The sequence below is a fragment of the Glandiceps talaboti genome, chromosome 21 (assembly GCF_964340395.1).
Source record: "Glandiceps talaboti chromosome 21, keGlaTala1.1, whole genome shotgun sequence".
In the NCBI taxonomy this organism is placed as follows: Eukaryota; Metazoa; Hemichordata; class Enteropneusta; family Spengelidae; genus Glandiceps; species Glandiceps talaboti.
Genome location: NC_135569.1, coordinates 12,843,378 through 12,871,329, shown reverse-complemented (window position 1 = coordinate 12,871,329; position 27,952 = coordinate 12,843,378). Strand labels below are relative to the sequence as shown.

At 35.3% G+C, this 27,952-nt stretch overlaps 3 protein-coding genes across 3 annotated transcripts; all 3 read left to right on the top strand.

Moving 5' to 3' along the window:
• Positions 1-3,223: 3,223 nt before the first annotated feature.
• Positions 3,224-7,729, top strand: LOC144451246 (cytochrome P450 2F3-like). Its single transcript, XM_078142046.1, has 3 exons — positions 3,224-3,572; positions 6,959-7,155; positions 7,598-7,729. Exons 1-3 carry the CDS (start codon positions 3,224-3,226, stop codon positions 7,727-7,729), a joined length of 678 nt encoding a protein of 225 aa, XP_077998172.1.
• Positions 7,679-9,148, top strand: LOC144451105 (vitamin D 25-hydroxylase-like). The gene is made up of 2 exons (XM_078141878.1): positions 7,679-7,936; positions 8,817-9,148. Exons 1-2 carry the CDS (start codon positions 7,750-7,752, stop codon positions 8,993-8,995), a joined length of 366 nt encoding a protein of 121 aa, XP_077998004.1. The 5' UTR covers positions 7,679-7,749; the 3' UTR covers positions 8,996-9,148.
• A 2,118-nt stretch (positions 9,149-11,266) lies between these two features.
• LOC144451245 (cytochrome P450 2U1-like) lies at positions 11,267-18,044 on the top strand. Its single transcript, XM_078142045.1, has 3 exons — positions 11,267-11,615; positions 15,011-15,985; positions 17,866-18,044. The coding sequence occupies exons 1-3, from the start codon at positions 11,267-11,269 to the stop codon at positions 18,042-18,044; spliced, it is 1,503 nt and encodes a 500-aa protein (XP_077998171.1).
• Positions 18,045-27,952: the final 9,908 nt, after the last annotated feature.

Here is a 27,952-nt window from a genome sequence, read left to right as displayed (position 1 = left end):
CATGTGAATGTAATAATAATTGAAAGATGCTTATTGAATATACTCTATTTAAATTGACAACGACAGTCGAGTCACAGCACTGTTCATGTTCGTGAATTACTCATAGTGTTTTCCTTTCTCGTGTCATATGCCTGGTATTGATTCAGATGAGTTGATTTCACTATCTTATATCCCCTATACCCCTTAACCAGCCAAATTGACGAAATCTACCATATTGATTTCTGTTTAAAATTTTGTTTTGCAATTATATCTATATTAGTTTAATTGTAGTCTGGGTATGTTAATTAGTCACATTAATAACGAATTTATCAAAGATTTGTAATATTAATACTCTGTTATTTCGATTTTTGTATTTTAAGGATTATATTTTTGTGAACAATTTCATGAATATTGACGTCATACTCAACTTATCATATGAATTTTATATCTTATGCATGCCTATTAATAATATATATTAATCATTTATTTTACTTTTGAATTCAATTTATTGTTATCCTTATATTACATTTAGTATGGAATTCACATGTTATTTTATTCGATATTTATACTTTGTATCTTTTATTTTCGTTTTTATGCCATCAATATTTTAATATTCATTGTGCTATTAATCAATATATATTTTAATGAAATATTATTTTGCGGTGTTGGGGACAAAGCAATTTTGAGATGTGGGACTTTGTTACAAGGCTAATTCTTATTACATATACTTAATTTAAAGTTTGATAGACACTCCAGTCATTTAGTCACAGTTACTTTTATTAGGACAACAAATCGTACCATGTCCTCTATTATTATAACAATACATTATATTTTCGAATTTTGTGTGAAAAAACATGTTTACTTAGGCTAACTATTCACAATGTTTAAGTTTCGTTGGAGACAAACTTACTAGGGTATCGTAAACCTTTAACATATGTTACGATTTCATTATTCATTATTATTGGATTTTAATTTTATTATTTAATTTTAGTAATTTTCACGGACCTGCACACTTTGCCCAACTAAAAGGTCAGGTGCGGGAATTATGGACTACTTTCTTTCCCGGCCCATTGCTATGCGCGTTGCTATGTGTGTTGCAAAACTTGTTGGCATCCTGTATGTGTACGTGTACACTATCATGCAGGAAGCCGCCGATATTCAATAGTGACTCCACGAAATTCCTCCCAAAATCTTAAACAATATTCTATTTAGCGATTGTGGCGAAGTTACATACAATATTGGTAAGGAAGCTTTGGATTCGATCGACGATGTACATATAGTGAAACTGAAGACAGACGGTCTGCTCCATACGATTAAGAACAGCTATAAACTGTATCAAACGCCTAGAACAAGATGCATGTGTCCTGTTATTGGTTATTAGAGACGGACGAAAAATAGTCTGCGACTGAAGTATAGTGTTTCCAATTGGTAATTTTTGACGATTTTAGTGTTACAAACAATGTTACAAATGATGTTTTTTATTACATTTTTGTTGCAGGTCAATCATGGCGTGCACGCATGGCAAGTAATCAACTGCATACAGCGTCCATTTTCCCAAAACATCTGTTGCATGGTCAAATTATAATCAATTTTATTAAATGCCAAATCTTATTAACAGTAATTTTGTGTTGCATGTTTTCCAATTTTTTGTGCGTTTTGTGTGATTCGTGCGACTCCAATAATGCCTGTACGTGAACATGGTGCGAGGAGCTCCAGATTATATGAACATACCGAAATCAATCTGCCAGGCCATACACATGTGATGGCGCCATGGCATACGTCCATATTTACAACGAACGGCGATTTATTTTCAGTATTATAATCTTACTGTCTCTAAAAAAATTCAATTTATTGATTGCAAACGTATTTTAGAACTTCAAGAGGTATATGATAAAACCTGTACGGCCGGCTATGGGTTTGGCGGACCTCTGGCGTACGACTTCCGGGCCCTTCTAATGTTGGGTCCGTCCGCTGCACAAACTTAGTCTGCAAAACCCATATTCGATTACATTATTATTTAAGAATGGCTTGGGTTAGGATGAAGGTTAGAATTATCTTCCATTTCCTTCATACTCACTGAACTGTCAGACCGTGTGTATCGACTTTATGTCTGATAGAATAAACTAGAATAGAATAGAACTGTTCATTATATGTAATGTTTTGTTTAGCAGGGACATGTTTGCTATTACTTCACGCCTAAGCCCAAATTAGAAGGTACAGTTATAGGAATTAGGTTATGTGATCTAATGTACCATTTGAATATCTAGGTATCTCTGGTACTATGTTGATGAGCAGATGGATTCTATTGTTTCTTAACGTGTTTCAGACAGAGTTGTGTCTTAAATAATGTGGGATTTTCAAAACGCAGCTAGTATTTGCAGTGTCAAACTATATACACTTAAAGTGTAAAGGGACAGTGATCATGTAGAGTTTGTTATTCATACCTTTCTTGTTTATATAATAGTGCCAGTTAAACAAGAGCATCTTTAATGACGTCGCAACTGTTCAGCACCACGACCAATTCCGTGCCCAATCAAACACTCATCACGTCTCAATACACCTGACCCACATTCTAGAAACGTCGAATCTTGTATTGTATTGTTGTGTGATCAGAGAAAGCAAAGATCCAATGATAGGCAGGTCAATTAGACTAGGCTGTAAATTGCTTGGACAATAACAAATCCACATAAATGTGAAAAATATCACCAAGAAAATCATAATAAACTGTGCACTATCAAACAGTAGAACTGATTCGAGAGACGCCATGTTTGAAAGTTCACTAATCCATAACGATTGTGTCACACGTTGAATACAATTACGATAAGCAATTGTATTATACAAGCCGCCATACATACATACATACATACATACATACATATAATTACTATCTTTTCGTCTCTATTCCAATCTCACCTTTCAAAATGTTATGGAAAATGAACTCTCACCAGTTGATTTGGTTGGACTCAATCCTTTTTCTACAATGGGGGGGGGGGGGTTGTTTATACATGAAGAAATACAAGTTTGGAAAAAACAGAATTAAGTTCAAATTCAGAAAGCTTTAACTGTGTAAATTTTTAATTTAAGTGTATTTGTAAGGCTGTGTACTATTCTATATCACCTGATTGTGACATATCACTACTTCTATTTTTAGACATTTACCTAGATATTTAAATTTTGAACCTATACTAACAGAAGCAGGACACCATCCAAGGGTCACCTTGAGGACTTGCACTTACAAACAAACATGGCGTCTATCGACTCACTCTTTCAGTTGACTAGTGTACAACTCTTTGTGACATTCATACTGACATTAGTCATTTTGGTTTTATTTTTTCGCCGCCCAACCAACTTACCCCCTGGTCCGTATGGTTTGCCAATTGTTGGTGCCTTATTTGCCCTTGACAGAAAGCCATACAAGACGTTTAAGAAATGGAGCAAGGTACATGGAGAAGTGATCAGTGTCCGGCTAGGGACAGAATTGGTCGTGGTGTTGAACAGTCGTGAGGCTATGAAAGATGCTCTTGTCAAACAGTCTGCGAAGTTTTCATCAAGACCTTCAAATTCAACTACTGCACTACTATTTAATCACAAAGGTAATGATATTCATTCCAAGTAAATTTCAACACCTTACTTGATACAATATACAAGAAAACAATAACGAAATGTTTTACCTTTCCTAAGAGAAAGTTATAGAAAGGCGAAGTCTGTTTGTGTGGGTGTCTGTCTACCTGTCACATCGTTTTCTCAAAAACGGCATTTAGTTACACATTTTTAGGGTAATGGCTAGAATTGAATAGATTTCGGTACTCATAAAATCAACAGTGATGAGTTATTTGCATAAGTAACGCCTTTCGGTAATTCGAAAATATCTTGATAGTTCACGCTTTACATAATTTCGAATTTACATTCAAGTTGATGATAACGCAGCGTTCGAATTGAACGGATCTTTTGGGTGTAACGTTTAATTTTATTGTAGAACAGTAGAACTGATTTGAAAGACGCCATGTTTGACATTTCGCTAACCCATAACGATTGTAACAATAGTTGAATACAAATACGATAAACCATTATATTGTACAAACCGTCATTAAGACACATACATACATACATACATACATACATACATACATACATACATACATACATACATACACAACAAACAAACAAACATGCTATGCCTGTTACAATGAGACCATCCAAAATACTTGGTGACCGTCTCAAAAGAGTTTATATCTGAGAAATAATATCTGGTTATTGGTTTAATTATTATCCACATTTTGTAGATGTTAAATGATAATTACTATGTATTCCTCTCTATTCCATTATCACCTTTCGAAATGTTATGAAAATGGAATCTCACCAACTGATTTGGTTGGACCTTAATCCCCTTTGTACAATGGATGGGGAGGTATTTGTTTGTACATGAAAAAATACAAGTTTGGAAAAAAACAGGATTAAGTTCAAATTTAGAAAACTTTAACTGTTTAAATATTTAATTTGTGTGTATTTCTAAGGCTGTGTACTTCTTTTCATTACCTGATAGTGACATACAACGACATATTTTATATAATTTGGCGCACACATTGATGAAAGTAAAATGCACTTGTCTTACATAATTTAATTTAATGATTCGTTTGCATAATTTGTTGTGGTTGGGGGAATTAGGCATTTTCTTTGTAATGATAATGTAAACTTCTAATTTCATATAATTTGGTACATTCATTGATGATAATTAATCACATGTGGCCTTTAACTCTTGTTGGTTTAGATTTTAATTTTAATGAGTCATTTGCATAATTAATTACTTTAAGCAATATATCTGAAGTATGTCAGCTTACCATTCTATATAATAGGTATATACCATGTGAATAACAAAGTTCATTTGGTAATGTACAAGTTTTATTCTATTGAATCATTAGCATATACCTCTTTCACAATCAATACTTTATTTCCACTTTTGCCCTCTTATGACTTCATATATTGCTCCCTGTTTGTTAGCTTCACTGTCAGCGATAGTTGAGTGGAGCATAAGGGTTAGCTTGGTCTTCTGTTATCACTGGCCGTCGTCTCCTTTCTCTATTTTCCATCAACATTTTCCTATTTTCTTCTTCTGCTGTACAACTGAGCCTCGGAATCCTTTGATAATTTCGGTAAATTTCCCCTGAGGAGAGTTTATTTAGATTTGTTCATGCCAAGTTGATGTGAGCTGTTTTCTAGTTTTAGCACAGCTTTTGTTATTTTGGCTATCAGATTCTCATAATTTCTAATAACAATCGATTTTGTGCATATAGCATAGACATAGTAATGTTGACAATTGCGAATGTTTAAAAAAAGTAAAGTAGTACCATTTGTGTTGAGTACATTTAAACTTCCATTAGCTGCAACTGGGATGGTTTTGTATGAAATAAGGAAAAGTATTTACTAACAATTAGTAATTTCTCTATTTTAAAAACAAAACAATTTAATTGTTAATCTGTAACAATGACTGTTGCTTGTAGGTAGTGTAGTGGTAAGTTAAAATTTTGAGCGAAAGCTTGTCTTTCAGTCTGTCCCACGTTAAAACTGTACTGATAGAAACTAAAGTATTATTTTCAATCAGACAATCACAATATTGTTAATTTGAAAATACCAATAATCACACTTATTACATATGTACCATTGTGTACGTCGATGTGATAAATTGAGATAAATGAGATAAATTGAGTTAAAATAGATCCTCAAGGAAAAACAACTCCTGATGAAAATAAGCAAATAAATGCATTTGTTTTAATGCACATATGCGTCTTTCCTGTTGTTGCAGTTTGCAGTCAATCAATGCCCACAGTTATCCGGAATGTTTTTAAACACACAGATTAGCGGTGGATCTTTCAATTTAATGTCGATAGAAACAGCTCTCTCTCTCTCTCCCTCTCTCTCTCTCTCTCTCTCGCTCGCTCGCTCTCTCTCTCTCTCTCTCTCTCTCTCTCTCTCTCTCTCTCTCTCTCTCTCTCTCTCTCTCTCTCTCTCTCTCTCTCTCTCTCTCTCTCTCTCTCTCTCTCTCTCAGTTCGTCAGTATTTACATTGTAAAAGCCGCAGATAATCCGTCATCTTCTCCGATTCTGATGAAGATTAACTTTTAGAATATTGTACATTTCGAACGTTTTTGCTGAAGTACTGCTATATAGGACACTATAAATACCACGCTGTTGAATTTAATCCTGTTTCTACTACTAAAATAATCATGTATACATTTCTTCTGATCAGTTTTGAATGAATCACAGCGGAGCTAACCAGCGAGAGCAGGTCAGCACGTAATTTGCATATGAATACTTATTGTTGTTGTTGTTGACAACAAATCATCGCACATAACTCACGTCCCTGAACTCTGCCTGACCTGATACATATTAATGCCAGTATGTTGTTCACCCTTCCCTACCTGCAGTTCATTGCGTTTTTGGTGTACATATGTAATAATAACAGAACCCCATGGTCTCGCAATGGAAGGTAGGGCATGCAGAAGTTATTTTCACTCGTGATTCGGTTTATTCTGCTGTATATTCAATGGCAATCGCTAGTGAAAATACGCGGCAGAATAAACAGAATCACTAGTGAAAATAATCGTCTGTATGCCCCACCGTCCATTCCATTGGGGGGCCAAAAAATCAATTTGATTTGAGTTATCATGTATACAGCTACAAGTATACGTTCATCCATGTAATACAATAATGTCCACGGTTTATAACATTTTTTCAAAAAAAAGCTAATGTACATGACATGTAAGATGCCCATTGAAGACATATATTCAAATATCAAATGTCATTGTTATTGTTATTGTTATTCAGTTATTTAGAGATGGTTTTATCGATTTTAGAACATTTCGATACCAAACACCCATATGTTACAACACTAACAATAAATTTTTGAACAATGATAACACTGCAGAGACTAGATCCCACATAATATTCTTTCAATATAAAGCTTTGTCATTCTGTATTTTTAGGTCTCGCTGATGCATCATCACCAGTTTGGCAAGCCCTCCGCAAATATTCCTTGAGAGGTCTTCATGACCATGGAATGGGGAAGTCTGTATCAGAAGAATACATTCTCAATGAATGTGAATTTCTCATCAAAGGACTATCAGAGAACCTCAACAAACCGACTGATCTTCGACATCTGTGTGTGAATGCTGTTTCTAACGTAATGTGTACTATGCTGTTTGGCCAAAGATTTGAGTATGATGACAAAGACTTCAAACAACTCCTCAAATTAAATAGCGCTTTGATTAACGATCTCCTTGCTTCAAACTTGCTTACCTTCATCCCCATACTCTGGTATCTTCCTTTGCCGGTCAAGCATCGTCTAACCGATACATGGAACAAAGTTCGAGACTTTATTAATAATATTATAGACATGCACAATAAGAGGATGCAACATAAAAGTGATGGTGAGTGTATTTTAGATTCCTTACTTTTGAAAGTGAAGAACTACAAGGAAACGTCCTCCCATCAAGACCCATCACTTTCCTTCCTGGAAGACCCTGACCAGATTTCTATTACCTGTTGGGAGTTGTTTTCTGCTGGAACAGATACAACATCAAATGCGTTGCTATGGTCTATCCTTTACCTTATTTTGTATCCAGACATTCAGGCAAAATGTATTGAGGACATTGAAAACGGAATCGGTTTTGATATGGCACCAACTATGGCTGACAGATCAAAACTTCCTTATATCGAAGCAACAACCCTTGAAGTCCAAAGAATCATATCATTAGCACCGCTGGGTAATCCCCATATGACGTCAGAGTCTGCCATTCTGCGAGGCTACTCGATTCCCGCCAATACCATGGTTATGACCAACATCTGGGCTGTCCATATGAATGAAGCAGAATTTGACGATCCCGAATTATTCAACCCAGGGCGATTCCTTGATGAAAGCAGAAACGTTGTGAACAGGGATCTGATCATTCCTTTTTCGCTTGGTAACTACATTTAAACATGTTACATGTCTTTCCAAAAATGTCAATATCTAACATTGTTTTTTGTCACATACTATATCTTGCAGACATACATACATACATACATCCATACATACATACATACATACATACATACATACATACATACACACACACACACACATACATACATACATACATACATACACACACGCACGCACGAACGCACGCACACATACATACATACATACATACATACATACACACACACATACATACATACATACATGCACTCATGCATACATACGTATACATACATACATACATACATACATACATACATACATACATGCACACACACATACATACATACATACATACATACATGCATGCATGCATACATACATACATGCATACATACATACATACATACATACATACATACATACATACATACATACACACACACACATACATACATACATGCACACATGCATACATACATACATACATACATACATACACACACACATACATACATACATACATACATACATACATACATGCATGCATGCATGCATGCATGCATACATACATACATACATACATACATGTACATACATACATACATACATACATACATACATTACTGTGTTATCAGTTGCAATATACCTTCATGCCATTCACTCTGATCTTCTAATCATATATAATGCTTCTTTCCTCCATGTTTAGTTCAATTTCTCAAAATGATATTATGCTAATGACGTGTTGTTGACTCAATGACATGTAAACCTTACTTTCTATGAACAAATTTAATGTGATGTTCTTAAATCAAAAATCCAACTTTTGCTTTTTACATTTCGTTTGTTTATAATAATCATATTCGTATATCTACTGTCTATAGGTGCCCGTGATTGTCCTGGTTCATCTCTCGCAAAGATGAAACTTTTCCTTTTCCTGACTAAACTGCTTCAACGATTCGAGTTTTCTCTTCCTCACTGTGATATTCCATCAACTGAGGGAACTCTAGGGGTCGTCCATATGCCTCCACCATTCAGAGTCACTGTTCGTGAACACAATTAAATGAAGAAAGGGATATATATGGTATTAGCATCACTGTCACAGTAAATTGCTCAGTTAATCATACATGATAGAAAGTATTCTCATTGTATTAGTAATAAGAGTAAGAAGATCATTCTCTTTGACAAATGGAAAACACACGTCTTCCTGCAGCATACATTGTCATTAAAACAAATTATTCATTTAACATAAAGGTTACATATAACGTAATCATGAACATGAATTATTGTATCATTATGCAAATTTATATGAATAATATGCGAGAACTTTATAAAAGTTTGTTTAGCAATTGTATCTATGTATTAGTTTGATTGTAGGTTTGGTATGCTAATTAGTTACATTAGTAATGGTTTTATCAATGATTTATAATATTATTACTCAATTATTTCGATTGTTATATTTTAAGGATTGTATTTTGTTTAACCATTTCATGAATATTGATGCCATACTCAACTTATCATATGAATGTTATATCTTACGCATGCCTATTAATGATTATATACTAATCATTTATTTTAAGTTTTGAATTCAATTTCCTTATATTACATTTAGTATGGAATTCACATTTTACAATTTTTTATATATTTTATTCGATATTTATACTTTTTAAATTTTATTTTCGTTTTTATGCCAAGGACATTTTAATATTCAATTTCCTATTAATCAATATATATTTTAATGAAATATTCTTTTTAATGCCGTGTTGGGGACAAAAAAAATGTTGAGGTGTGGGACTTTGTTACAAGGCTAATTCTTATTACATATACTTCATTTAAAGTTTGATAGACACTCCAGTCACTTAGTCACAAATGCTTTTAGTAGGACAACAAACCATAGAACTTCCTGTATTATTATAAAAATACATTATATTTTCAAATTTTGAGTGAAAAACATGTTTACTTAGGCTAATTATTCACAATGTTTAAGTTTCGTTGGAGACAAACTTACTAGGGTATCGTAAACTTTTGACATATGTTATGATTTCATTATTCATTTTTCTTGGATTTTAATTTTATTACCTGCACGCTTTGCCCCAAAAAGGGTCAGGTGCGGGAATTATGGACTACCTTTTATTAAATTATTCCCAAAATCTTAAACAATATTCTATTTAGTGATTGTGGCGAAGTTACATACAATATTTGTGAGGAAGCTTTGGATTCGATCTACGATATACAAATATTGAAGCTGACAACAGACGGTACGATTATAGACATCTGTAAGCTAACTGTATCAAACGCCTAGAACAAGATGAAGTGTCCGTTTATTGGTTATTAGAGTCGGACGAAAAATAGTCAACGACTCAAGTATAGTGTTTCTAATTTGTAATTTTTGACGATTTTAGTGTTACAAACAATGTTACAAATGATGTTTTTGATTACATTTTTGTTGCTGGTCGATCGTGGCATGCATACATGGTTTGAAAGTAAACTTTGAGGCAAATGTAACAAGAGCATCTTTAATGGCCTCGCGACTGTTCAGCACCACCACAAATTCTGTCCCCAATCGAACACTCATCATGTCTCCAGACACCTGACCCCATTCTAGAAACGTCAACTCTTGTATTGTATTGTTGTGTGATCAGAGAAAGCAAAGATCCAATGATAAGCAGGCCAATTGGACCAGGCAGTAGATTGCTTGGACAACCACAAATCCGCACAAAATGAAAATGTCACCAAGAAAATCATAATAAACTGTGTACTATTAAAAAGTAGAACTGATTCGAAAGAATGTTTGACATTTTACTAAGCCATAACGATTGTGTCACTAGTTGAATACAATTACGATAAGCCATTATATTAGGCAAGCCACCATTAAGACACGCATACATAGAAACAAACAAACATACACACACATACATACATACATACATACATACACACACACACACATACATACATACATACATACATACATACATACATACATACATACTATCTTTTCGTCTCTTTTCCATTCTCACCTATCAAAATGTTATGAAAGTGGAATCTCACCAGCTGGGTTAGGCCTTAATCCTCTTTGTACAATGGAGGGGGGGGGGTATTTGTTTGTACAAATACAAGTTTGGAAAAAACAGGATTAAGTTCAAATTTAGAAAGCTTTAACTGTTTAAATTTTTAATTTGTCCATATTTGTAAGATTGTGTACTTACCTGATTGTGACATATCACTACTTCTATTTTTAGACATTGACCTAGACATTTAAATTTTGAACCTCTACTAACAGAAGCAAGACACCATCCAAGGTCACCTTGAGGACTTGCACTTACAAACAAACATGGCGTCTATCGACTCACTCTTGCAGTTGACTAGTGTACAGCTCTTTGTGACATTCATACTGACATTAGTCATCTTGGTTTTATTTTTTCGCCGCCCAACCAACTTACCCCCTGGTCCGTATGGTTTGCCAATTGTTGGTGCCTTGTTTGCCCTTGACAGAAAGCCATACAAGACGTTTAAGAAATGGAGCAAGGTCCATGGAGAAGTGATTAGTGTCCGGCTAGGGACAGAATTGGTCGTGGTGTTAAACAGTCGCGGTGCCATAAAAGATGCTCTTGTCAAACAGTCTGCGAAGTTTTCATCAAAACCTTCAAATTCAACTACAGCACGACTATTTAATCACAAAGGTAATCATATTCATTCCCTTACTTCATACAATATACAAGGAACGGCGAAATGTTTTTACCTTTCCTAAGGTCATCACACTTATTACATATGTACCATTGTGTGCGTAAGGCCATATCTGTTATGTGGGTGTATGTCTACATACATACATACATACATACATACATACATACATACATACATACATACATACATACATGCATGCATGCATGCATGCATGCATGCATGCATATATACATGCAATGCCTGTTACAATGAGACCATCCAAAATACTTGATGACCCTCTCAAACGCGTTTATGTCTGAGAAATAATACCTGGTTATTAATTTAATTATCATCCACATTTTGTAGATGTTAAATGATAATTACTATGTATTCCTCTCTATTCCATTCTCACCTTTTGAAATGTTAAGAAAATGGAATCTCACCAGCTGATTTCGTGGGACCTTGATCCTCTTTGTACAATAGAGGGGGTATTTGTTTGTACATGAAATATTACAAGTTTGGAAAAAAACAGGATTAAGTTCAAATTCAGAATGCTTTAACTGTTTAAATATTTAATATGCGTGTATTTGTAAGGCTGTGTACTTCTTTTCATTACCTGATAGTGACATACAACGACATATTTCATATAATTTGGCGCACACATTGATGAAAGTAAAATGCACTTGTCTTACATAATTTAATTTAATGATTCGTTTGCATAATTTGTTGTGGTTGGGGGAATTAGGCATTTTCTTTGTAATGATAATGTAAACTTCTAATTTCATATAATTTGGTACATTCATTGATGATAATAAATCACATGTGGCCTTTAACTCTTGTTGGTTTAGATTTTAATTTTAATGAGTCATTTGCATAATTAATTACTTTCCATAATTAAGCAATATATCTGAAGTATGTCAGCTTGCAATTCTATATAATAGGTATATACCATGTCAATAACAAAGTTCATTTGTTATTGTACAAGTTTTATTCTATTGAATCATTTGCATATAGCTATTTCACAATCAATACTTTATTTCCACTGTTGCTTTGTTATGGTTAGATATACAGCTCCCTGATTGTTCGCTTCACTGTCAGCGATAGTTGAGTGGAGCAAAAGGGTTAGCTTGGTCTTCTATTATCATTGGTCGTCGTCTCTTGTCCTTTCTCTATTTTCCATCAACATTTTCCTATTTCCTTCTTCTGCTCTAAAACTGAGCCTCGGAATCCTTTGATAATTTGGGTGAATTTAACCTGGGGAGAGTTTATTTAGATTTGTTCATGCCAAGTTGATGTGAGCTGTTTTCTAGTTTTAGCACAGCTTTTGTTATTTTGGCTATCAGATTCTCATAATTTCTAATAACAATCGATTTTGTGCATATAGCATAGACATAGTAATGTTGACAATTGCGAATGTTTAAAAAAAGTAGTACCATTTGTGTTGAGTACATTTAAACTTCCATTAGTTGCAACTGGGATGGTTTTGTATGAAATAAGCAAAAGTATTTACTAACAATTAGTAAATTCTCTATTTTAAAAACAAAACAATGTAACTGTTAATCTGTAACAATGACTGTCGTTTGTAGGTAGTGTAGTGGTAAGTTAAGCGGAAGCTTGTTTTTCAGTCTGTCCCACGTTAAAACTGTACTGATGGAATATCCGTGAATAGTTTCATCAGGTTGGACAATATCTTGAGAAAAATAGTTATATTTCACAACCAAGGTAATTTTTCATACCAGAGAACGTTGACCTTTCGACTACCATCGGCAGCTATCTTCAGAACTGTTTGCCTCGTAGTGGTATCGGCGAAAGTAGACCAGTCCAGATGAGGGGGCTTACAACCTGAGTACCGTATGGACTGGTCTACTTTCGCCGATACCACTACGAGGCAAACAGTTCTGAAGATGGCTGCCGATGGTAGTCGAAACGTCAACGTTCTCTGGTATGAAAAATTACCTTGGTTGTGAAATATAACTATTTTTCTCAATGTACTGACGGAAACTAAAGTATTATTTTTCAATCAGACAATCACACTATTGTTAATTTGAAAATACCAATAATCACACTTATTACATATGTACCATTGTGTACGTACGTCGATGTACAGTAAAAATAAAACCGGTATTTTTATTGTTAGCTATGCAAAGGAGATAAATTGAGTTAAAATAGATCCTCAAGGAAAAACAACTCCTGATGAAAATAAGCAAATAAATGCATTTGTTTTAATGCACACACGCGTCTTTCCTGTTGTTACACAGTTTGCAGTCAATCAATTACCACAGTTATCCGGAATGTTTTTAAACACACAGATTAGCGATGGAGCTTTCAATTTCATGTCGACGGAAACAGCTCTCTCTCTCTCTCTCTCTCTCTCTCTCTCTCTCTCTCTCTCTCTCTCTCTCTCTCTCTCTCTCTCTCTCTCTCTCTCTCTCTCTCTCTCTCTCTCTCTCTCTCTCTCTCTCTCTCTCTCTCTCTCTCTCTCTCTCTCTCTCTCTCTCTCTCTCTCTCTCTCTCAGTTCTATTCAGTCTTTACATTGTAAAAGCCGCAGACAATCCGTCATCTTCTCTGATTCTGATTCTGATTAACTTTTATAATTTTGTACATTTCGAACGTTTTTGCTGAAGTACTGTTATATAGGACACTATGAATACCACGCTGTTGAATTTAATCTTGTTTCTACTACTAAAATAATCATGGATAAATTTCTTCTGATCAGTTTTGTGAATGAATCAGACAGAGCTAACCAGCGAGAGCAGGTCAACACGTAATTTGCATATGAATACTTATTGTTGTTGTTAACAACAAATCATCGCTCATAAATCACGTTCACGGCTTCGCAATGGAAAGTAGGGCATGCAGAAGTTATTTTCACTCGTGATTCGGTTTATTCTGCTGTATTTTCAACGACAATCGCTCAGGAAAATACGCGGCAGAATAAACCGAATCACTAGTGAAAATAATCGTCTGTATGCCCTACCGTCCATTCCATTGCATGGCCAAAAATCAATTTGATTTAAGTTATCGTGCTACAAGTATACGTTCATCCAGGTAATACAATAATGTCCACGGTTTATGATATTACGAGAAAGTTATTGTCCAGAACAACGTTTTTTAAAAAAAACCCACCTTTCGCGGTCAGTAGGTTCACCATTAATGCTCGCATTTTCTCGCTAATGTACATGAGATGCTCATTGAAAGACATATATTCAATATCAAACGTTATTGTTATTGTTATTATTTTTGTTACTCAGTAATTTAGAGTTGGTTTTATCGATTTAACAATGCATTTTGATACCAAACACACATATGTTACAACACTAACAATAAATCTTTGAACAACGATAACACTGCAGAGACTAGATCCCACATAATATTCTTTCAATATAAAGCTTTGTCATTCTCTACTTTTAGGTCTCCCTGAGGCACCATCTCCAGTTTGGCAAGCCTTCCGCAAATATTCCTTGAGAGGTCTTCATGACCATGGAATGGGGAAGTCTGTATCAGAAGAATACATTCTCAATGAATGTGAATTTCTCATCAAAGGACTATCAGAGAACCTCAACAAACCGACTGATCTTCGACATCTGTTTATGAATGCTGTTTCTAACGTAATGTGTATTATGCTCTTTGGCCATAGGTTTGAGTATGATGATAAAGAGTTCAAACGACTCCTCGAATTAAATCGCGCTCTGATTGACGATCTCCTTGCTTCAAACTTGCTTACCTTCATCCCTATACTCTGGTATTTTCCTTTGCCGATTAAACATCGCCTAGCCGACAAATGGAACAAAGTCCGAGACTTTATTCATAATATTGTAGAAGTGCACAATAAGAGGATACAAAATGAAAGTGATGGTGAGTGTATTTTAGATTCCTTCCTTTTGAAAGTGAAGAACTACAAGGCGTCCTCCCATCAAGACCCATCACTTTCCTTCCTGGAAGACCCTGACCACATTTATATTACCTGTTGGGATTTGTTTTCTGGTGGGACAGATGTAACATCAAATGCGTTGCTATGGTCTATCTTTTACCTTGTATTGTATCCAGACATTCAGGCAAAATGTATTGAGGACATTGAAAACGGAATCGGTTTTGATAGAGAACCAACCTTGGCTGATATATTAAAACTTCCTTACATCGAAGCAACCGCCCTTGAAGTCCAAAGAATCGCATCTTTAGCACCACTGGGTGTTCCCCATATGACGTCAGAACCGGTTATTCTGCGAGGTTACTCAATTCCAGCCAATACTATGGTTATGACCAATCTGTGGGCGGTCCATATGAATGAAGCGGAATTTGACGATCCCGAATTATTCAACCCAGGGCGTTTCCTTGATGAAAGCAGAAACGTTGTGAAAAAGGACCTGATCATTCCTTTTTCTCTCGGTAACTACATTTAAACATGTTCCATGTCATTCAAAATATCCATATGTAAGCAGGTTTAAATCTTTTGTCAAATACTACATATCTGACATTAAGCAGACATACACACACAATACATACATACATACATATACATACATACATACATACATACATACATACATACAGACAGACAGACAGACAGACAGACAGACATACGTACGTACGTACGTACATACATACATACATACATACATACACACACACACACGCATACATACATACATACATACATACATACATACATACATACATACATACATACATACATACATACATACATACATACATACTTCACTTATATTGCACTTTGGGGCAAAGGTGAACTTGAACATTTCGTAATGATAATCTTCATAGATAGTTTATAAAACAAGTTAATCTAAATTGTTCTACTCTTCAGTATGAACTTTTCAGAAGGGATTAATACACTTTCTATTACGGACACTACTTGTTATGGACACTACAAATCACCACATCTCATGAGATTCCAGTTTCTATTATACACTAGGTATGACCACCTAAAGTTTTCTAACATACCAGTGACTTTATGCAATATTAATGCCCATATATGTGCCAATTTTATGTGACATGACTCATTTAAAACTTACATTTACGGTAGCTTTTCAAAGCTTCGAAATATTACCTCAAAGGCTAGGAATAACCAAATAATTGCCGTATTAGTAACAAAAAAAAACAGCACTCGAGATCTGCCATTCGAAACCCCAAGACTCCCTCATACCAGAGGTCACTCATGCATTCAAACAACAGTCAAATGCACCAACCTTTTTACTGTCATAATGTTACTAATTTGAGATGATAGTCTTTTAAAGATGTGATGAAATGTTTGCCAAGATACTAGTAGTCTAAAATTGCCTTAAACCCTAAATCTCCCTACCAATGACATTACCATTAGATGTGTTGACCTTTACTATAATGATCCCATTTAACCTTTTAAGAATATATTTCAACCCTATATAATCTATAAAGAAATGTTTCTATTACTTTATGATGCTGTCTTGTAAGGCTTGGAGGTTATTTCTTGAAATGGTTTGAATAGCCTAAACTTGGTTTTAAGAGTAACCCAGGGCTTCTAGGAGGAGACCCCCTAGGTCCCCACATGAGGTGTAACATATCCCAGTCTCAAGCTCTTCCCCCTACCTCTTACTGTCAGGATGCTATTAAACTTTATTTCAAAAATATTTCAACCCTATGTCGTTGCTTTTTACATGTTGGTGCTGCCTTTTAAAGCTTTTAAAGCTTGAAAGGGTCTGAATACCTTTAAGACAAGAATTCCTCAAGGGCTTCTAGGGGGGCCCACAAGAGATGTACATGTTCCCTTCTCAAGCTTTCCCCCTACCTTTCACTGTCAAGATGCTACTTAAAATCCTTTTTGAATAGATTTACCCTGTGTAGTCAATAATTATAGCGCTATCCGGGATCTTATAAAGTATTTGCGAGACAGTCAAGCAGTCCACACTGAGTCAAGATCAAAAAATACATGTCATGTGAATATTATTTAGGGGGGGGGGGGTCATCACGTTTTAGAATTAAATGATAGGGGGTCAGCCTGTCTTTGGTCTTATAGATAGGGGGTCAGTGACTTTTTGTCGGCCCAATCGAGGAAAAAATCGACCCCCCTCCCCCAGGCTGGAAACACTGACCGGTCTCTTATTTCAATTTCTCAAATTGACATTATGCTAATGACGAGATGTTGACTCAATGTCATGTAAACCTTACTCTCTATGAACAAATCTAATGTGTCGTTCTCATATCGAAAATCCAACTTTTGCTTTTTACATTTCGTTTGTTTATAATAATAACATTTATATATCTACTGTCTATAGGTGCCCGTGATTGTATTGGTTCATCTCTTGCAAAGATGGAACTTTTCCTTTTCCTGACTAAAATGCTTCAACGATTCGAGTTTGCTCTTCCTGAAGGAGTTGTTCAGCCAACTGAGGGAACTCTAGGAATGGTCCACATGCCACCACCATTCAGAGTCACTGTTCGTGAACGCAATTAAATGTAGAAAGGGATGTATATGGTATTAGTATCACTGTTACAGTAAATTGCCCAGGTTATTATATATGATAGAGAGTATTCTCATTGCATTAGTAATAAGAGTAAGAAGATCATTCTCTTTGACAAATGGAAAACATACTTCTTCCTGCAGCATACATTGTCATTAAAACAAATTATTCATTTAACATAAAGTAACATATAACGTAATCATAAACATGAATTATTGTATCATTATGCAAATTTATATGAATGATATGCGAGAACTTTATAAAAGTTTGTTTAGCAATTATATCTATGCATTAGTTTAATTGTAGGTTTGGTATGCTAATTGGTTACATTAGTAATGATTTTATCAATGATTTCTAATATAATTACTCAATTAGTTCGATTGTTATATTTTAAGGATTGTATTTTGTTTAACCATTTCATGAATATTGATGTCATACTCAACTTATCATATGAATGTTATATCTTATGCATGCCTATTAATAATATATATTAATCATTTATTAAACTTTTGGATTAAATTTATTGTTATCCTTATATCACATTTAGTTTGGAATTCACATTTTACGATTTTTTATACATTTTTATTAGATATTTAGACTTTGTATCTTGTATTTTCGTTATTATGCCATTGATATTTTAATATTCATATATATCGATAGACACTCCAGTCACTTAGTCACAAATGCTTTTATTACGATAACAAACCGTAGCATTTCATGTATTATTTTAACAATACATAATATTTTCGAATTTTGAGTGAAAAACATGTTGATTTAGGGTTATTATATTCACAATGATTAATGTTTTGTTGGAGGCAAACTTACTAGGGTATCGTAGAATTAAGATTTGATTATTCATTTTTGTAATCATTGTTGGGATTTTAAAAAACATTAGAAACTGAGATACGTAAAATTCTTAGAATCGAGCATGCCCAATAATCGCTAAGGAAGAAGTAGAAATCGGGCTGGAGTGGATCGAGATGAACAAACTTGATTTAGGGTGAAACTGACGAAAACTGTTAAAACATCGGTCGACCATTGTAAGCCCGACTTCTGAGATGTAACCTGTTGATGTTGCAAAACTTGTTTGGCATCCTGTACGTGTACGTGTACGCTATCATGGAGGAAGCCGCCGATATTCAACAGTGGCTCCATGAAATTATTCCTAAAATCTTAAACAATATTCTATTTAGCGATTGTGGCGAAGTTACATACAATATTTGTGAGGAAGCTTTGGATTCGATCGACGATGTACATATAGTGAAACGGAAGACAGATGGTCCGCTCCATACGATTATGAACAATGTTACAAACAATGTTTTTGATTACATTTTTGTTGCTGGTCGATTGTGGCATGCATGCCTTTCATTATGGCAGATACTCAACTGCATACAACGTCATCTTTTTCCAAAACATCAAATTATCATAATTAATTTTTATCAAATGCTAATTCATATCAACAGTAATTTTGTGTGGTATGTTTCCATTTTTTGTGCGTTTGTCTGTTTCGTGCGACTCCAATAATGCTTGTACGTGCACATGGTGCAAGGAGCTCCAGATTATATGAACATACCGAAATCAACCCGCCATGGCATACGTCCACATTTACAAAAAACGGTGATTTACTTTCAGTATAATAATCTTACTCTCTCTAAAAAAATCAAATTATTGATTACAAATGTATTTTAGAGGTATATGATAAAACCTTTACGGCCCGATATGGGTTTTGCGGACCTCATTTGTACGACTTTCGGGCCCACCTAATGTTGGGCCCGTCCGCTGCACAAACTTAGTCTGCAAAACCCATATCCGATTAGATTATTATTTAAGAATGGCTATTTGTGAATATGGCTAGGGTTAGGATGAAGGTTAGGGTTATCTTCCATGACCTTTATATTCACTGAACTGTCAGACCGTGTGTATCGAATTTACTGATTTCTAATATAATAAAGTAGAATAGAATAGAATAGAATAGAATAGAATAGAATAGAATAGAATAGAATAGAACTATTCATTTTATGTAATGTTTTGTTTAGCAGTGACATACTAGTATATTGTAGTACTTCACCCCTAAGCCCAAATTGGAAGGTACAGTTATCGAAATTAGGTTACGTGATCTAATGTACTATCTGACTATATAGGTAGCTCTGGTACTATGTTGATGAGCAGATGGAACCTATTAAGCAACGTGTTTCAAACACACTAGTATCTTAAAGGTGGAATTTTCAAAACGCAGCTAGTATTTGCAAAATATATACACTTAAAGTGATCATGTAGTGTTTGTTATTCATACCTTTTTTTGCTTATATAATACACGTAGTGCAGTAGGTGTATTCGCTGGTTTGAAAGTAAACTTTGAAGCAAGTTTAACAAGAGCATCTTTAATGGCGTCGCGACTGTTCAGAACCACCACCAATTCAGTGCCCAATCGAGTGTCGTGTAGAGGCTATTGAAAAACCTACCTCAGGTAGGATTTAGGAAAGTTTGAAGTCCGTCTAGATGCAAACGCGTCCTAACCCCCTGACCTCGATCCCATTGTAATTTGTAGCACTGCAACATGTCAGTTTTCTTCTGACTTTATTCTGTTTCTTCCATAGATAATTATGATTCAGTGTGTCATTTACGAAAAATCGGAAAAAAAGTATCAAAATAACGTGAACTTTATACACCACAATATATATTTTGAGGAGTGGGTCAGGACGGGGTCAGGAGGGACACAGCAACATCTACGCCATAACTTTCTTACGTGTAGACACAAACCTATCCTACCTGAGGTTGGACTCGGTACCGCCTGGGGTAGGACGACCTATGTCTAGATGGGGCTAGTGTCAGTTGATGACTTGATCACTCACACAGTCGTGCCCGCGAAGCCGTTGCGAAATGTGTGGACGTGTACAGTGTTATGAATTTACGATCGTAACTAAATAGTATCGTTTGGGTATGGATATTTTTGTCAACATTTCCGTGTTTTGAAAATTCCTCAGTGTTGTGGCCATACGCGATATCCCTAACTTCAACAACAAAGATCGCGATCGGCCACCATTTTATAACATGTTTGTTTATGTATGTATGTATGTATGTATGTATGTATGTATGTATGTATGTATGTATGTATGTATATATGTATGTATGTATGTACGTACGTACGTACGTATGTATGTATGTATGTATGTATGTATGTATGTATGTGTGTGTGTATGTATGTATATATGTATGTATGTATGTATGTATGTATGTATGTATGTATGTATGTATGTATGTATGTATACGTATGTATTCATTTATGATTAATTGAAAACATCACTTTAACAGTCCCATTCTACAGTTAATTGCGTTCACTTTCAAAACTGGTAAATACACACATTATTTTACATACATCCTTGGGTGGTACACAGTATGAATCTGATATGCAGACTTACTTTAATTTGTATTTGTAATATATTGAAATTAAGTAAATTGAAAATATCAATGATTAATAAAACTTTGAAAAACAAATCGTGCAAGTTGTGTACTATGTATCCATCTCCTCAGTGTCAATACTGATTGGCATGTGATCTCTAGTATCTGATATTGTATTTTCCGTCCAAATCTCATATTGTTTGAGCCTATGTGATCCTGTTTTATGGGCAGTATTTTGCATCGTACTGGTGAAGATAGTGGTTGCTCTCTGACTAGACATGCGAATACTGCATATCGAAATTTCGTAACTACTAAAATAAATAAACAAATTCATCGACCTAGCTCGATGGTAATATCGAAAGACACGTAGACTGAAAAATTTGCCGTTGCGGGCGCTCAAGTAATCGTTTTTTTTTTTGAGATCGCGATTCTCGAGAACTTCAGTGTTTGTTCCATTCGCTGAAAAATGCGGGAAATGTATTTTACGGCCGCATTAAATAAGCTTAGTAGATCTTGGTAGAATCACTAATTACTCACGAGTGTTGTATCAGGTAGCCTTCTTATGTAACTTGTCAATCAAATCCCATCGGTTCATAGGTAACATCGTTAACCACAGACAGCTGAGTAAACATATTATTATATTCACGTGACAAGTTCGAATTCCAAAACTTACATTTTACAATAATGCCACAGAAGTTAGTTTCTGTAGCTAAAAAGTCCATTTCGAATGAAAATATTCCAATATACAGACGAGAATGCTATGTCAAGTTGGCCTAAGTCTGAACATTTTCGTTGAGGGAAAGGACAGTTCATTTCTGAGATGTTTTAATACCAAATATCTATGCATGGTATCAAACGGAGTTATCAGACTATAACTGCATATCCTACATACCTAGGTATAAGCGCTATTGGCAGTCCCAATAATTCGGACTTGAGAATTGACGAGCACTTTTAAACTGATAGTGATTTGTTCGAGGTCAATGAACGATTAATGATATTTAAGTATTTGATATTTAAGTGATTGTTGAATGCGTTAGTCCAATAAGAGATCAAATTTGAAGGGAACACGTCACTAGCGAGCAAACAATTGCACAGGATGGGTCACCGTAGTTACTACCAGAACAAAACAGAACATCAAACCTATAAAATGTTTGTTTAGCATTTGATAAAGCAATAATCCCGATTTTTGTTTTGTTTCGAGTAGAACAGAAAATGCAGACGAGAAAAGCAAAAAACGAAAAGACAAAATTCTGTGCACGTACGGGATCATGATCATGATGATTACAATTTGTCTGAGGTGAGGGGATGAAAGGTCAGACAGACAGACAGACAGACAGACAGACAGACAGATAGACAGACAGACAGACACACATACACATACACACATTCATACAGACAGACAGACAGACAGACAGACAGACAGACAGACAGACAGACAGACAGACAGACAGACAGACAGACAGACAGACAGACAGACAGACAGACACAGTCAATCAGTCAGTCGGTCGGTCGGTCGGTCGGTCGGTCGGTCGGTCGGTCGGTCGGTCGGTCGGTCGGTCAGTCAGTCAGTCAGTCAGTCAGTCAGTCAGTCAGTCAGTCAGTCAGTCAGTCAGTCAGTCAGTCAGTCAGTCAGTCAGTCAGTCAGAGAGACAGACAACTGGCAGACAGAAGTACATTTTGATATAATATATATATATCCACACATAAATACCGATACTACACATGCTACGAGATTCAGAGCACACCTTCATACATTTGTCGACTGTAATTGTACCCAAACTGAAGACAGTGTGTACATAAATGGATACAAACTTTGACTTCATTTACAATTGAATCATTTATCAACAACAAAAGTTCCAACACTTATACCAACTTCAAGCTCTATCAACACAATTAATTCCACACTTTGTTTTTACCTTAACTACCGAATAGACTGTGGTGTTGATATCGGATTAGTGGAGATAACAACTGATAAAACTGCGACGTATCTTGTAAGAGGGAACACGATCAAACCAACAAATTGGGTGATTGACCGACCGTCTTAGACAGATAAACACCTTGTGTTGGGAGTCAAGGTGCATCATAAGACGTTCAACCTGAGCTGTGAAAACTTGAAGAAGCTGATAGTACGTCTTGATTTCTTCTAACAAACTGAAGTAGCAACGTCGATTCGACAACGTTGACATGTAAGTTTTTTTTTTTTGAAAGTTTAATTTTTCGTTTCGTTTTCTTTTCTGGTAACATATTGGTTCTCCGTGCAGACGTTTGTGATTGTACTTTGTACGTTGTAACACGAGGGGGAGTGATAATACCGATTTAGCCATATGCGTTTAGATATACCGTGTCGATGAGTACTGGTCGGCCTCTCTCTCTCCGAGTGTTGGCTGATAGGGTTGCACGATACGTTGTATTTGACAGACTTTAGTATGTCGTATCATAAATTCTGCACAATTCAGTTTTACGGTCATTTTCATAAGACATCGCCGAAACTGGGTACATCACGTATATTTGCACCTTTTTAAAAATGGTAGAGCGTAGATCAGGACAATTTCATTCTCACAAAAAGCAGAGCTGTTAATATTTCTTCCGCTTCACTGCGAAACAACGAAGGGCGATGCGTCTTGGACGGTGTCATAAAAAAAGAGGCTGTGGTTTACGACGAAGAATAATTCTGGGGACATGCCGACTCATGATCAGAAAAACGAGTAAAATAAAGTGAATTTGTAGGTATCATAAATGTCCATCCAGACTTCAATATCTTCAGTAATAGCAACGTGTTAAACTTATTCGTTTTTTGTTTGCGATGAGTAGGCGTGTCCCACATTGTACGTGTTTCAAGTCTTGAAATTGGCTGTACAAGTGCCCTTAGCCTCCTTACTCGGAAATACATGCACAGGTGACAGACGCGTAGACGACCTTATATATGTGGCTCTGTGGTATAATATTGAGGCGTAAACATGTACAACTTCAATAAAGAAATATTACTCTGTCTGAGATACGCTGTAGCATGTTCGTGTGTCTGTCTGTATATACATTAATGTACTAGGTCAATATACATGTACTTTAAGCCTGCGCTAGCTTCTCTCACTGCTTGAATCTATTGGCTAATTAGTGCATATGGTACTTAATAGGCGTACACATTAACATCTATCATCATCATCATATATGTTGGAAGTTGTTGTCGGAAAAATGATCGCACCAATTGTATGCAAATTTGATCAGACTTGTTGGGAATGACCAAGGAAAAATAACCGAAGGGACAGCTGAACCTTTAATGCCTTGCATAGTAGCATCGTTTTGAATTAAAAACTAAAGTTCGTTTACCGCACGAAAAGGTCGAAAAGACAAAAATATTAAAGTTGCTACTTTCCCCCTCTAAATATACATCAACGTCAACATTATTATATTAGAACAATTTCTGAATATTAGATACAGTGTTTGTAATGAGTTTTGGTATGTTGATTCATTGGCGGCTGCACCTGACACATTTTTGTACTCGGGCTGTTTACGTCAGTGGTACCTAATTACTCTGTATTGTTGTTAGATCAGCTGTGAAATCCGATTAGACCTGTATTTTGTCAGACCAGTATCTCCATCCGAAGATGTCGATAGGAGATTATGAGTTTATCTTTGTGGTTATGAAAGACTATATCATGATATTACTGTACGCGAAAGGTCACACAGCCCACTCAAGTGGTTTAGTCATTATCGTTCGTCTGTTGGCCTCCGAGTTGTTTTACTATCTGCTCTCGAAAATGTGATATCGGTAAGATTAAGGTAGAAAGAATACAACCACTTTTCCTGAAAAAAATATATAAAAAAGAAATGTGGCGTTTGCCAGCTTGTTTTGTAGGAAATCAATAGCCCGTTGCTTTCCCATATCGTCAACATAGCATTTAAAGTTGGCGGCTAAATTGTATTCTAGGGTTGGATAATTATACAGTATAATTTTGATCTCTTCACAAATAACCATGGTGAATCCTGATTATTTTCTTCACTTTAACAACCATGGTGAATCCTGATTACTAGTATTTTCTTCACTTTTACAAAATACTTTATCGACCAAGTGAGATTTTTAATTTTATTTCCAAAGCGCACACTGTGTTAATCCAAAACCCACACAAAGGAAAGCTGTGATACCCTTTCAATTAAAACAAATTTGAAATGCTCTCATGTTATTTTCAAAATCCACAGGGCCGTTTACCGTATGACAAAATTGAAAATGCAACAAGTAAGCTTACAATATTTTTTTCGGAGTTTTCATTTATGTAAACCATCATCAAAGATGGCCAAACTTCCATTTCTGTCGCGCACCTATACTTTCTTACCCAAAACCGTTCTCGCTCTCCAAAGTAATTATGCTGCATCCGCACGCGCGTTCTATCGTTGCCGTAAACAGCACTCACGCTGGTTGGTTTTACCATAGAGCTTTCGTTTAGGGTCTATGGTTTTTACGCCGGGAATTTACCGTCGACGATGTAACTCCCATCTGTTTTGTCGAGCTACAATCAAAATCCTTATCATTTATCCCCTTAATCCCTTTATCTGGTCAATTAACAAAATATGTTGATTTACGTTTGATCAAATATGTAACTTTACCCAAGATAACACTAGTTTGTTTTCGTGTACATATAATCAACTCGAACAAATGTAAAAGATTCTGTGGAAGACAACAAGGACAACAAGTCCTTGTTTTTATTCTGCCTTGCCACAGGGACACGTGATCTTGCTTGTATAAGTGGTTTTATCTTTACACGTGAAAACCAATATGTTGCCAACCACTTTATTGAAAAAGAATATACAGTAGACATATAAGCTTACACCTATAGCTGGAACTTTATACATATAGTATGGTATATACCAGACAACTTCCGGTAATTGTTATCAATAATATTTCCACCAGATCCTCTTGGCGTTTTCACAAGAATAATATCCATATGAATATTTCAATCACTAAAACAGTTTGTGTATTTTTGAAACATGATGTTACTATGGTCGATATCGTGTAAATCGTTGCAAATACAAAACTAATTTCGAAGTAATTTAAACTTCAACAGTAGTTATTTTTATTTATTTATTTATTTATTTATTTATCTATTTATTTATTCATTTATTTAGTTATCTATTTATTTACTCATTTTATTAATTTAAGCTTCTACAATAAAAACATCGAATTTATGTAAGCTTTGTTACATGAAAGAGGGTTCCTGGAGCTTTTGAAAAATAAAAAGAAGTGTGGCGTTTGCCAGCTTGGAGATCAATCTGTTGCTTTCCCATAGTGTCAACATAGCATTTCAAGTTGGCGGCAATATTGTATTCCAAAACGGGTTAATTATACAGTATAATATTGACCTCTTCACAAATTAGCATAGTGAACCCTAATTATTTTCTTGATCTTAACAAAGATTGTGTTAAATTATTGTCGACCAAGTGACATGAAAAGTTGAGGATTTTTATTTCCGAGGCGCATACTATGTTACACCAAAACCCATACAAAGGACATTTAGGCCTTTGCAGACTGCAAACAGGAAATTGAGAATACAGCGCCTTCGCTCAAATTGGGGGTATCATCACCTCATAGTACTGTTTTTTAAGAGCTTTGTTCCTTGTATTCTGTAGAATTAGTGTAAATCAGGGATGTTTTTTACATTGTTCAGACATCGAGGAAAGCAGCAGTGCTCTATGATTAACTGAGTAACCTATACAATGTATACCCCAAGGTAGACACAGACAGGAAGTAGATCGCCATCATGGCAAATTTTTCAAAAGGCCTGTTATACCCTTTCAATTTAAAACATTTGATATTTTCCATACAGCAAAATAGTCAAATGCTCTCACGTTATTTTCAAAATCGACAGAGACGTTTACAGTGTGACAAAATTGAAAATACATCACGTAAGCTTACAATATTTTTTCGGTTTTCATTCATGTAAAACCATCATCAGAGATGGCCAACGTTGCCGTAAAAAGGACTCAAGTTGGCTGGTTTTATGACGACGATGTAGCTCCCATCTGTCTTTTGATAAACTTTTTTGGTGTTGTCGCGCTTCAATCTAAATCCTTATCATTTATCCCCCTTAATCCCTTTATCTGGTCCATTAACAAAATATATTGATTTACGTTTGATCAAATATGTACCTTTACCCAAGATAACACCAGTTTGTTTTCGTGTACATATAATCAACTCGAACAAATGTAAAAGATTCTGTGGACGAAAACAAGAACAGCAAGTCCTTGTTTTTATTCTGCTTTGCAACAGGGACACGTGATCTTGCTTGTATGAGTGGTTTTATTATTCCACAGGGACTCGTAATCTTTCTAGCATGAGTAGTATTATCCTTACACGTTAAAACCAACATGTTGCCAGCAACTTCTCAATTGAAATATGGAGTGTATAGTATGATATACCTGAAAACTTATGTTAAATAACCCTCTTGGCATTTTCGTAAGAATTATATCCACATCCGTATTTCAATCGCTCAAACAATTTGTGCATTTTTTT

Bases quoted from the DNA above. Each gene is read 5' to 3' on its own strand.
- LOC144451246 (XM_078142046.1), top strand. From the start codon at position 3,224: ATGGCGTCTATCGACTCACTCTTTCAGTTGACTAGTGTACAACTCTTT. The intron at 3,573-6,958 runs GTAATGATATTC...CTGTATTTTTAG, and splicing joins ACTACTATTTAATCACAAAG to GTCTCGCTGATGCATCATCA. The intron at 7,156-7,597 runs GTAATGTGTACT...TTTTGTATCCAG, and splicing joins GTGTGAATGCTGTTTCTAAC to ACATTCAGGCAAAATGTATT.
- LOC144451105 (XM_078141878.1), top strand. From the start codon at position 7,750: ATGACGTCAGAGTCTGCCATTCTGCGAGGCTACTCGATTCCCGCCAAT. The intron at 7,937-8,816 runs GTAACTACATTT...TACTGTCTATAG, and splicing joins GATCATTCCTTTTTCGCTTG to GTGCCCGTGATTGTCCTGGT.
- LOC144451245 (XM_078142045.1), top strand. From the start codon at position 11,267: ATGGCGTCTATCGACTCACTCTTGCAGTTGACTAGTGTACAGCTCTTT. The intron at 11,616-15,010 runs GTAATCATATTC...CTCTACTTTTAG, and splicing joins ACGACTATTTAATCACAAAG to GTCTCCCTGAGGCACCATCT. The intron at 15,986-17,865 runs GTAACTACATTT...TACTGTCTATAG, and splicing joins GATCATTCCTTTTTCTCTCG to GTGCCCGTGATTGTATTGGT.